The sequence below is a fragment of the Galeopterus variegatus genome, unplaced genomic scaffold (assembly GCF_000696425.1).
Source record: "Galeopterus variegatus unplaced genomic scaffold, G_variegatus-3.0.2 Scaffold55, whole genome shotgun sequence".
In the NCBI taxonomy this organism is placed as follows: Eukaryota; Metazoa; Chordata; class Mammalia; order Dermoptera; family Cynocephalidae; genus Galeopterus; species Galeopterus variegatus.
Window position 1 is genome coordinate 573,366 of NW_007726166.1, and position 13,103 is coordinate 586,468.

The following is a 13,103-nucleotide window of genomic DNA, read 5'->3' on the forward strand; positions in this document are numbered from 1 at the left end:
TGTTCAACTCTGTACCCCACAGATATGTACAATCAATTTTGTTACAATTAAAAAAAATCGGAGTAAGGAAAGGTAGCCTTTGATCAGGAAGCCAGCAGCCTGGGGAAATGGCAGACTTATATCTCAAAGACCATGTCTGCCTCTCCCAGGTTTGTCAAAGGGTTTTATAGGGGTCTGTGGTGGAACGCTGATTCATGGTGACCAAGGGGGACATGTACATATACTTGAGTGTTTCAGATAATCATCAAGGAACTTCTCAGGTGGGAGGTGACCAGTATCATACTTCGTTCTCCATGGATTCAGTTCCTGTTTTGCTCAAATGAGATCAGGTTAGTAAGCTAATAAAGAATGGCCAACTGGGTTAATAATTTTTCTGTAATTATTTTGTGTGCAATGTGTGAGCAAGAGTCATTGTGTTCTGGCAATTAGCTGCAGGCTATATGGTTTGAGTTGTAGGAGAGAACAAGTATTTTTTTTTTTTTTTTGTCTTTTTTTGTGGCCGGCAGCACCGCGCTCAGCCAGTGAGCGCACTGGCCATTCCTATATAGGATCCGAACCCTCGGCGGGAGCGCTGCTGCGCTCCCAGTGCTGCACTCTCCCGACTGCGCCACGGGTTGGCCCAGAACAAGTTTTTAAATCTAAAGGTTTGACAAAATGGAATCACTTTTATTCAGGCTGTTTCAGACTCAAAGTAGTTTTCTTTTCAGTTGTAAATTCTTATCTCTGCATCTTCCCCTTCACACCTGAGCTGCCTAAAAATGTAGATACAAACAGAAAACGATAAATACAGCAAGAGAAATAAAGCCACCTCAGTTGCTTTAGGGATAAACCGCTCAGCCTGGTACCCAAAGCCCTCTTTATCTGGACCCTGCTCATCCTTTCTGCCTCACTTGTCTCTTCTGCCCCACAACCCAGTACCCCAGCCATATGCAACTTCTCCCTGGTCCTGCACTTGCTAGGTCATCCCGTCTCTATGCCTGTTCAGATGCTCTTTCCCTCTGCTTGTAGAGCCTTTCTCCTCTCTTTGTTGATCTTTGTTAATCAGCCTTCAGGCTTATAGGGCTCCCCTGTCACCCTGGATCCTTTAGGAAGAATGTGCCCTTCTGTCACAGTGCTTATCTCACCACATTGTAGTTGACTGACTGGAAGCTTCTTCAGGGCAGGACCTGAGTCTGGTGTCTCTCTCCTCAATGCCCAGTACAGGGCCTGGCAGAGCTGCATATCCTCATGTAGTAGCAGGGGTTGATTGACCAGATTGTGGGGCTTCTGCAGGAAGGTGGAGGAGTTCTGGTCAGAAGTGAGAAGGGCACAGCTGGGATAGGTAAAAAGCAAGAGCTCCTCCACATTTCCCTGGGATGTCTCTAGAATGATACAGGCAAGGCCTATGAACTCTGGAGAATAAGTCCTGTGTCTCTGAACCAGAAAATCTCATATCAGGTACCTTTCTATGTTCATTTCTCTTCTGCCATCCTGGAGTCCATGTTTAACTTGTGGTTAGCACATTCGATCCTGGATCCAGCAGGGGTACAAGGACTTACAAAAAGGGTCCTGTGGCCTTACAGTGCACCAAGGCAGCATGGTGAGGGCAGTGGCAGAGATTAAATAGTGCTTCTCTAGGGTGAGAGAGCTTTGTAGAGACAGGAACCTTGGTTTAGATGTCCCGGCCTCCACCCGTACGTGGAGATTGTTCTTCCACTGACAATTTTGGATGATCAGGGTTTTATTTTACTGTAGAAACCAGCGGGATCGGGACTAGGGGAGGCAAGTGAGGCACTTGCCTTGGGTACAAATTTAAGTGTGTGCTAAAAAAACTCAGGAATCAAGATAAATAATATTTCAGAAAATCAAGATTAATGCAAAAGATCAATGATGAACAAACTATAAAATTTTTAAGTAAAGATAAGATTGGCATGTGTCCTTATACCTCCATTCTGGAGTTTTGTTTTTGTTTTGTTTTGTTTTGTTTTAAAGATGACCAGTAAGGGGATCTTAACCCCTGACCTGGTGCTGTCAGCACCACACTCTCCCATGTGAGCCTCGGGCTGGCCCTCATTCTGGAGTTTTTTAAGTTGCCAGAGTCTATGCTATTCTTTCCTGCTTTGGGCTGGTGATCAACCTATTTTGCCAAAATTCAAGACCCTCAGAATACGTTGTCAATGTTTGCATTCCTGCTGTTGCAATGTTGATTCGTTCATTTCATCAAATACCTACCAGCACTAATGTGATGTTATCAGTCACACTATGTTAGGCACTGGGAATACCGTGGTATGTAAACAGACAAGTTTCTTGCCCAGAGCTTACAGTCTAGTGAAGAAGGCAGATAGTTAAGTAAATGAACAAGCAAAGTAATTACAGATTGTAATAAGTGCTATGAAGAAAATAAAGAGATGAGATAGTAGTGGACAAAGCTATTTACAGGTTGAGTGGTTGGTGAGGGCCTCTCTGAAGAGCTGACATTTGAGCTGACACTTGAAGAATTAATATGAAGTGATATGAAGAATGGGCAGAAAAGCTTTTCAGATAGAAGGAACAGCAGATAAAGGCTGGAGGAAGGGAAGGGCTTGATGTGTTCCAGAAACACATCAAGATTGGATAGTGGGTGGGAGGTGAGGGGAAGTGGCCCAAAATGAGGCTAGAGATTATGCAGGGCAAGTCAGGCAAGCCCTGGTAGGACTTGGTAAGCAATTAGGGTTTTTAAAATGTATATAATTAATTTTATGATTGAAAAATGGGGTTGGAGTGTTTCTTTCATGATAAGGAATATGCATTTATTTATTTATTTATTAAAAGATGACCGGTAAGGGGATCTTAACCCTTGACTTGGTGTTGTCAGCACCACGCTCTCCCAAGTGAGCGAACCGGCCATCCCTATATAGGGATCTGAACCCATGGCCTTGGTGTTATCAGCACCACACTCTCCCATGTGAGCCACAGGCTGGCCCAGGAATATGCATTTTAAACTAAGAATCATTGTCCTTAATGGATAAATATCATATTTCTTTGATTCTAAGATACATTTTTTTCCTGCATTTTAAGAGCTCGGAAATTGGGAGACATTTTACCATTAATCGTGTGTCATAGTTTATTAGCAGCACTTTTTCTTTCCTAGTGGTACATAAATAATGGTTCATCTTACATCAATGGCATCTTAAGATAAAATACAATGTCATTTCCTCTATAAAAGAGAGTGAGATAAATATTAAAATCTAAACTCCTTTACATACTAACAGAAAGGCTGTTTGTATGTCCATTTGTAAGTCCAATATGGCTAAGATGGGTTTAAGCTTGCAGTCCTTAGATGCATCTCTAGCAGACATGAATGTGACTTGGTCCTTTTCCTTTGAAGCTCTAAAACCAGGCATGCTCTCCTTTTTCTGGTGATGTATTTTCTACCGGGCACTTGCCCCCAAAAGATTAGTTTCTACTACATTTAAAATCTGTGGTTGCAGTTAACTCTTTGCTTAATTTCTGAAAGTAGTATAGGCACTCCTAATAGCCATGGTGTCCTGTAGAAGTTTGGATTTATTCAGAGTGCAACGGAAATTCATTGAGGTATTTTGAGTAGAGGAGTAGCCTGATCTAAAATTTTGATAGGGGAGGTGTCTCAGTTGTGTGAAAAATCCTTGATTTGTCAGAAGACAAAAAGACAAGGGAGAAGTTTGGAATGTCTCAGAGACTGGTTACATGATGGTGAGCAGAATGCTGATAGAGGCATGGACTGTAAAGACCATTTTAAGGAGGTCTCAGATAGGAATAAGAAGGAGTTTATTGGAAGCTGGGGCAAAGATCAACCTTGCTATGAACTGGCAAAGAACTTGGCTGCACTATGCCCTAGGACTCTATGGAAGCTGGAACTTAGAAGTTGTGAACCAGAGTATTTAGCAGAAGACATTTCTAAGCAGCAAAGCATTAAGGAAGCTGCACAGCTACTTGCAACAGCCTACTCTGAGTTGTGGTGGCAAAGGCATGACATAAAGCCAGAATTTAAAAGGCAAGCAGAGTTTAAAGATTTGGAAAATTTTCAGTGTGGCCATGTGGAAGAGAAGCAGAGAGAATTTTCAGAAGAGAAATTCAGTGGTGCTAAGATTAGCACAAAAGTACGGGATTGTCAAGTGAAGGAGAAAAAGACTCTGAAGGCATTGCAGAACCCTCTGGGGCCAACTCTTCCATTTCTGGCCCAAAGACCTAGGGAGACAGAATGGTTTTGGGGAACAGGCTTCAGNGCCATCCCTATATAGGGATCTGAACCCATGGCCTTGGTGTTATCAGCACCACACTCTCCCATGTGAGCCACAGGCTGGCCCAGGAATATGCATTTTAAACTAAGAATCATTGTCCTTAATGGATAAATATCATATTTCTTTGATTCTAAGATACATTTTTTTCCTGCATTTTAAGAGCTCGGAAATTGGGAGACATTTTACCATTAATCGTGTGTCATAGTTTATTAGCAGCACTTTTTCTTTCCTAGTGGTACATAAATAATGGTTCATCTTACATCAATGGCATCTTAAGATAAAATACAATGTCATTTCCTCTATAAAAGAGAGTGAGATAAATATTAAAATCTAAACTCCTTTACATACTAACAGAAAGGCTGTTTGTATGTCCATTTGTAAGTCCAATATGGCTAAGATGGGTTTAAGCTTGCAGTCCTTAGATGCATCTCTAGCAGACATGAATGTGACTTGGTCCTTTTCCTTTGAAGCTCTAAAACCAGGCATGCTCTCCTTTTTCTGGTGATGTATTTTCTACCGGGCACTTGCCCCCAAAAGATTAGTTTCTACTACATTTAAAATCTGTGGTTGCAGTTAACTCTTTGCTTAATTTCTGAAAGTAGTATAGGCACTCCTAATAGCCATGGTGTCCTGTAGAAGTTTGGATTTATTCAGAGTGCAACGGAAATTCATTGAGGTATTTTGAGTAGAGGAGTAGCCTGATCTAAAATTTTGATAGGGGAGGTGTCTCAGTTGTGTGAAAAATCCTTGATTTGTCAGAAGACAAAAAGACAAGGGAGAAGTTTGGAATGTCTCAGAGACTGGTTACATGATGGTGAGCAGAATGCTGATAGAGGCATGGACTGTAAAGACCATTTTAAGGAGGTCTCAGATAGGAATAAGAAGGAGTTTATTGGAAGCTGGGGCAAAGATCAACCTTGCTATGAACTGGCAAAGAACTTGGCTGCACTATGCCCTAGGACTCTATGGAAGCTGGAACTTAGAAGTTGTGAACCAGAGTATTTAGCAGAAGACATTTCTAAGCAGCAAAGCATTAAGGAAGCTGCACAGCTACTTGCAACAGCCTACTCTGAGTTGTGGTGGCAAAGGCATGACATAAAGCCAGAATTTAAAAGGCAAGCAGAGTTTAAAGATTTGGAAAATTTTCAGTGTGGCCATGTGGAAGAGAAGCAGAGAGAATTTTCAGAAGAGAAATTCAGTGGTGCTAAGATTAGCACAAAAGTACGGGATTGTCAAGTGAAGGAGAAAAAGACTCTGAAGGCATTGCAGAACCCTCTGGGGCCAACTCTTCCATTTCTGGCCCAAAGACCTAGGGAGACAGAATGGTTTTGGGGAACAGGCTTCAGGAGCCCTCCAAGGGCTCCCTGCCCAGGGCCACCTCGGGAAACTGCTTCTAGAACCAGCACCTGAGCTGCTTTAGCTATTCCACCTGTGGGTAAATTGGTCCCAGGTGTGGCTGGACATGCAGCTTTGGTAAATACAAGCTGGAAGCCTTTGTGGCATCCACGTGGTGTTAGGTCTGCAGGCTTGCAGAATGATAGAGCTGTGGGAGGCTTTGGAGTCTCCACCCTGATTTCAGAGGATGTACGGAAAAGTCTGGGGGCCCAGGAAGAGATCTGTCACAGGGGCAGATTCACCAAAAACAACCTTTGCTAGAGCAATGCCAAGTGGAAATGTGGGGTTGGAGTTGCAGCAGAGAAACCCCATCAGTGCCATGTCTAGTAGAACTGTGAGAGCAGGACTGCCATGGAGACCCCAGACCTGTGGAGCTACCAGAGTCGAACCCCATCCTGGGAGAGCTGAAGTATGGCCTGCAACCAGGAAAGCCATAGGAGCAGAGCTGCCTGAGGACTTGGGGACCCAACCCCCACACCAGCATGCAGAGGAGGTGGAACATGGAGCCAAGGTACATGATTTGCCAGCTTTGAGATTTAATGCCTGTCCTGCTGGGTTTTGGACTTGTTTGGGACCTGTTACCCCTTTCTTTAGGCCTATTTCTCCCTTTTGGAATGGGAATATGTGTTGCACTCTCTTTGTCGTCACATGGATCTGCCACCTCTTTGCCCTGGGTGATGGAGACGCAAAGCCCATTTCCTCTGAGCAGCGAGACACCCTGAAGGGGTTAACCTCCCAGAACCCTCAAGAGAGAGACATTCCTTTTGGAAATTAACACTGAATTGGAGTTCTGTCTTATTCTCCAGGCCAGAAAGTTACAGAAAAGCAACATAAGTGGGGTTATGGCTAAGTATAGTTTAACAATAGAAGCTGGTAACATGAGTGAAATAACAAAGTGACATTCCATAATGCAGTTTGCAAAAGGTTAAGTCAATCCACCAAACAAAAGCTTGTTCTTAGCAAACATCTTCTTTCCCTACAGCAATTTCCTTAGTATGTTTACATAACAATTAAATAAGGTTAACCTGCACCAAGGACATCTACCCTTTGAGCCAGCAATTTTGCTGTGTTACAATTCTATATCTGTATCAGAAGCTTTAGTCTGTGGAAAGTTTCCTGTCTTTTGCAAGGTTAACATTCTATATGTAATTTTAAGAAGTTAGGCTAAACCTGAAACTGCAGGCTTTGGAAACTAGGCCCTGTGAAATACATTTGCTTTATAAATTTTAGTGTACTCCACAAATATGTACCCTATGCTTGTCCCACCATTGTATCTTGGAAGTAGATAACTTATATTGATTTCACACATGGGACTTGAACTTTGGAATTTTGAGTTGAAACAAGTTAAGACTCGGGTTGAAATGAATGTATTTGCATCTGAATAGGACATGAGTTTTGGGGGGCCAGGAGCAGAATGTATGTCCCCCCAAAACTCATTGAAGCTTGAACTGTGTTCAAGTTTTTTCTTTTTAAAGGATGACTGGTAAGGGGATCTTCACCTTTGACTTGGTGTTATCAGCACCATGCTTTCCCAAGTGAGTAACTGGCCATCCCTGTATAGGGATCTGAACTCGTGGCCCTGGTGTTATCAGCACTACTCTCTCCCAAGTGAGCCACGGGCCAGCCCCCTTAAGTTTTATGTATTAGAAATTTAGCCCCCACTGTGACTGTTAAGAGGTTGGGAAATCCTATTATGGTAATTGAAGGGTGGAGCCTTGAAGAGGTGATTGGATTGTAGGACTGTGCAGAAGTGAATGGATTGAAAATGGTGGTCAGAGTGTGGTTCTGAGGGTTTTAAAAAGAAGAGAGTCTGTCTCTCTCTCTGTGCTTTCTCTGCTTCCACCATCTTACAATGTGAGACCCTTGAATCACTTTCACCACCACCAGATGGACTTTGGCCTTCCCAGCCTCAGAAACTGTAAGCAATAAATGCCATTTTTCTTATAAGTCACCCAGTTTCAAGTATTTTGTTATAAGCAACATAAGCGGACTAATACATTAACTTTTTTCTGTACGTTCAGTAAAGTGAGGATCATAGTGGAACCCTCCCTTGTTTTGTCACAGGATTGTTGCAGACATCAAGACCAGATGAGGGCTGTGAAAGGACTTTTGTTAATGAAGGTCTGAGCACTTCTTGATGGGTTTTAATGTTCTTTGAGTGCCAGTAGTAGATTTTACATTGTGTAGTTTCATTCTATTTCTTATCTGCTACTGTTCACAGAGAGATGCCTTTCCATAATCCATAACTGCACTCCCTGGGTGCCATCCTCATGCTTGGCACTGTGTAGTACAGGAGGGATCAGAGATGAATTAGGCTTCTGCCCTGAGGCCCTCAGGCCAATTTCTCTGGTCCTGTCAGTGATGTGACTGGGGCACTTTTTGCTGTTTGTTTCTCCAGCTTCTCCTCTCTAGAGATGAGATCCTGCAGATTGCCAGTGCCCACTGTATAACTGCGGTGTTGGTCCACTCCCCAGCGAAGCATGCCCTGGCCTTCATCCAGGCTGATATCCCAGGTAGGGGACCCTTCTAACTTTCTCCTCCAAGGATCCCAGATTTTGGCTGGAGACCAGAGGGTCACAGCAGCAGTAGTAGCCCTGTTGGGGGATCTTTGATGACACAGACTGGAGGGATGGGGTGGTGACAGGTTCAAGTGTACATGGCAGACTCTGGGAAGTAGGCCTCATAATGTCTGAGTCCTCTTGTTACAGAATTCTTGTGTGACCTGCAACAGTTTGTTACTAATTTTTGTCATTTATTTGACCATCTAGGAATAAAAACCTAGTGTGGGGTGGTGGAAAACCCATGGACCAGGAAGGCAAAGGGAACTAATGTTTCTTGAGGGCCTGTTATGAGCTGGGAAATATGCCCACAGGTGCATTGCAAATGTTACCACATTTAGATCCTCATCTTCCCTATTTTGTAGGTAAGGAAACTGAGGCCCAGAGAAGGGAAATAACTGGTTCAAATAAACAAGGCTAGTCATTGGCAGAGATATAAAATTAAGTGTCTACAGACTCCTTTTTCTGCATCACGCTGCTTCCCATCCTGTGAATTAGGCCTAAGTTCCAGTCCCACCTCTGCCATGAACAGTGACTCTCTCTGACTTTCAGTTTCCCCATCAGTTAAAAAGAGGTTAGGCCATAACCCTGAGGGCACTTTCCAAGTTTATCTATGAATTGATGATCATGTCTCATGGAGAGGGTATGTGAACAGATGAAGTAACAGAAGTAAGATCCTGAATAAATCCAAGGCCCTAGCATCAGTTAAGGGATAATGATCATATGGTTGTCATTTATTTTTATTCCTTCTCTCCTCTGCCAGAGTTCCTCTTTGAGCATCTTTCCTCTTCCAGTGAAGTGCTCGTCTGGTCCAGCTACAACTGTTTGATACTCTTGGCAGAAGAGCCATTCTTCTTTTCCAAGTGCCATACGGTATACGGTAGGTAGTGGGGGTCCTATACTAGCTCTGGGTTGGGTGGACAGCAGTTCAAAGTTGGGTAGCAGAAGCAGTGATGGGGGATAGCCTCTACCTTGGAGGACAGTGCTGGGTCTGGACATTTCCATCAGCCCAAACTCATTACCAGATTCCATATGCACATATTTATGTCCAAATGGTTCTGTTCACTAATTAGCAGAAGTATGTATGTTTAGATTCTTCAGCAAGGGAATAGCCACTAAATTAATTCCTGTTGCACATTGAGAACAACTCTGAAGGGTGTTACTCAGCCTTGGATTCAATCCTTTCCCATGTCCTGGACATCTACTCATCTAGTTAGTCCCTATGTTTTGCTGATTCATCCTTTTAAAGTTTCTTTCTTTTTTTCTTTTTTTGGGGGGGTGGCTGGCCAGTACAGTGATTGAACCCTCACTTTGGTGTTATCAGTGCCACATTGTAACCAACTGAGCTAACCGGCCAGCCCTCCTTTCAAAGTTTCTTGAAACTGTCTTTTCTCCTTCCATACTGGTGACACCTTCCTTGTCTGGGACTTTTTATATCACATATATCACATCTGGATTTTTAGAGTGGGAACATTCAATCATTCATTTTATATTCTATGTTCCTAGTCTATGTCAGGCACCACGCTGAGACCTAGAGATTTAGAGATGTAATGTGGTCCCTGCCCTCAGGAGGGAAAAGAGATGTAAATGGAAAATTTTAACACAAGCTGATTAGAGTTCTTCTAGAGGGAAGCACAGGAGCTGTGGGAGATCACACCACGCTGAGACCTAGAGATTTAGAGATGTAATGTGGTCCCTGCCCTCAGGAGGGAAAAGAGATGTAAATGGAAAATTTTAACACAAGCTGATTAGAGTTCTTCTAGAGGGAAGCACAGGAGCTGTGGGAGATCAGAAGAGGAACAGGGAAGGCTTCCTGGGGAAGTGGAATTTTGACCTGATTCTTCAAGGAGGAATAGGAGTGTATCAAGTGGAGAAGACATGGCCAGGTCAGTAGGCTTTCACTGAATGCCTGGAGTGCCAGGGCCTATGCTATGGCTTGTGCTGGGTGTTGGAAAGATAGAGATGAGTCAGCTCAACCTTGTCAGGTCCTACCATGATGGTCCTCCAGACAATACATGCTGTTCAGAGCTGGTCACCTATCCTATCATCCTGTGGCAGGGATTGAGGCGGTGGTAAGGAGCCTACAGGGAAGCCTGAAGATGAACAACACGGAGCTGCACAGGCAGGGCCTGCTGCTCTTTGCTGAGATCTTGACTCGGTAAGCAAAGTAGTGGAACGTCAGGCCTGTAGGGCCAGACTGGAGAAGAAAAAGTGAGCTTTTATTGCTGGTGGGTCAGTGATAGGAATTCACCCATGCATTTGTCATCTACCATTTCTCAGGCAGCCAGAGGAGATCAAGCTGTTCACAACCTCAGCCATGTGCAGAGATGCTGGCCGTGCCCTCCAAGAGGCAGTGAGCAGCCCTGTACTGGAGGTGGCCACCGAGGCAGTGAAGGCCATTTCTGCTTTTCTGAGGTGAGAGACGCAGGCAGGCTGAACTTTCCACTGCATGTACTTGAGGGCCTGTCAAGGACAGGGCAGCTTCCAGGGGCACTTGTCCTTTAGGTCAGGGGAATTTTGTTGAATTATTTATTTCCTCTACTCTATTTTCTCTTTCTAAAACTTCCGTTTAGATGTTAGTCATCCTAGATCCATCTAATTTTCTTAGTCTCCTGACAATTTTTATCTTTTTGTCATTAGGTACTAACTTCTGGCAGACTTTCTTGACTTTATATTTCAACCCTTCTATTGAGTGTTTTACTTCTGCTTTTATATATATATTTTTAAAAAGATGACCGGTAAGGGGATCTTAACCCTTGACTTGGTATTGTCAGCACCACGCTCACCCGGTGAGCTAACTGGCCATCCCTATATGGGATCCGAACCCGGGGCCTTGGTGTTATCAGCACCACACTCTCCCGAGTGAGCCATGGGCCGGCCCTGCTTTTATATTTTTAATTTGGAAGAGCTCTTTCCATTCTGTCTGTTTGTATTTTCTAGCATTTTATTCCATACTTATTTCATGTATATAATTTTTTAAAAATCTGAGGAGAGTTTTATTGAAGTATTCACTTTCCTTCATAGTCTCCTTTAAGTTTTTTGGCTTTTTAAAATCTCTCTCATTTTGGAAGCTTTATTCAGATGTTTAGCAGTCCTTCGCTATCTTCTCATACTTAAGGATGAGGCTTTTTAAAATCTCTCTCATTTTGGAAGCTTTATTCAGATGTTTAGCAGTCCTTGGCTATCTTCTCATACTTAAGGATGAGGCTCATGGGAAGTTCTGTGCATGAGTGGAGCTTCTCAACTGTGGATTTCACTAAGGAGCTGCCCGGGCCTTTTCCTTGGGAAACCCTGATGTCATAATCTTTAGGTCTCCTCTCTCGGGCTGGTTAGGTTACTGCAAGGATAGGGTAAGCCTGGGAGTTCTGGGAGCTAAATAGGGTCTCTCAACATTCAAAATGTAAACTTCAGTTAATCCCTCCATTTTCAGCACAATACCTTTTGTCTGAATAATCTAGAGACCCTTTGTTTTGCCTTCAGAGAATAAGCCTCCAGTCTTCTGCCAAGTGCTTTGTCGTAAAGTTAGAGAAGGAGCCAGGGATCCCATTGCCTTTATTTTATTTTATTTTATTTTTTGTCCTTTTTGAGACTGGCCGCACCGCGCTCAGCCAGTGAGCGCACCGGCCATCCATATACAGGATCCGAACCCGCGGTGGGAGCGCTGCTGCACTCCCAGCGCCGCACTCTCCCGAGTGCGCCACGGGCTCGGCCCTCCCATTGCCTTTAAACAAATTTGTGACCAGTTTTTTTTTCAGCCTAGACTTTCCCCCACTTCCAGAGGGACTTCGTGCCACTAATTTCTCTGCCTTTTGGGGGAATTCCTGGAGCAAATGAGGTTACTTCTCGGCTTTCCCCACTCCTGGTTTAGGATTCTGCTTTCACGGATTTTCTAAGTCAGTTACTTCTAAAGTATTATGTTATGATGTCTTCTGTATTTTCTTTGGGTTTTGGATTTATATCTTGAAAAAAATCCCTTTATTTTCATTTTGGTAAGGAGTAGTAGAGGTAACTATACCTGTTGACTCCATCGCCTTTAACTAGAAGCTGTCAACTCTTTAATACCTGTGAACTCCAGTGTTCTAGCCCTGATTCTCTTACTCTAGTTTCTCCTTGAATGTTCTCACCCATTCACAGAGCTTCAGCTGCTAGCTATATGTTGATGATGCCCAAATTTATAGTTCTAGCCTAAAGTGCCTGTATTAGTTTTCTATTGTCACAAGAACAAATTACTACAAACTTGGTGGCCTAAAACAACAGAAATTTATCCTCTCCTGGTTGTGGAGGCTAGAGGTCCAAAATCAATATTGATAGGCTGAAATCTCAGTGTCAACAGTGCCATACTCCCTTTGAAAGCTCTGGGGGAGATTCCTTCCTTGCCTGTTTCAGCTTCTGGCAGCTCGGGGTTCCTTGGCATATGGCCACATCACTCCAGTCACTGCTCTATGATCACATTGCCTTCTCCTCTCTATGTGTGTCTAATCTCCCCCTGCTTCTCTCTTACAAGGATACTTATGATGGCATTTAGGGCTCCCCTGAATAATCCAGGATAATCTCCTCATCTCAAGATTCTTAATTTAATCATATCTATAAAAACCTTACTGTATAAAGTAACACTCTCAGGTTCAAGTGATTAGGACCTGATCTTTGGGCACCACCATCCAGCCCACTACAGTACTTTCCTTAGCTCCAGACCACATTTCCAACTGCTTGGTACCTTATTCTAGAAGATTCAAACTCAGTCTGCCCATGCTACTGGCATATAAAAGAAAAACACTCAATTTGGGTTCTGAAGTATTAGATTTGAGTCCCTGGCTCTATAGTTGGTACTCAGTCATGTCTGGTTCTCTCCTCTGATCTTTTTTCTGTTTCTTTTTTTTTTTTTTTTTTTTTTTTTTTTTTTTTTTTTTTTCCG

At 43.3% G+C, this 13,103-nt stretch overlaps 1 protein-coding gene across 1 annotated transcript in view; it reads left to right on the forward strand.

The window, feature by feature from the left end:
- Positions 1-13,103, forward strand: part of MEI1 (meiosis inhibitor 1) — a 98,465-nt gene that overhangs the window by 26,684 nt on the left and 58,678 nt on the right. Inside the window, exons 9-12 of the mRNA XM_008574472.1 lie at positions 8,032-8,146; positions 8,955-9,071; positions 10,250-10,349; positions 10,472-10,606. Of these exons, the coding sequence (XP_008572694.1) occupies positions 8,032-8,146; positions 8,955-9,071; positions 10,250-10,349; positions 10,472-10,606 (467 nt within the window). The remainder of the gene's footprint in view (positions 1-8,031; positions 8,147-8,954; positions 9,072-10,249; positions 10,350-10,471; positions 10,607-13,103) is intronic.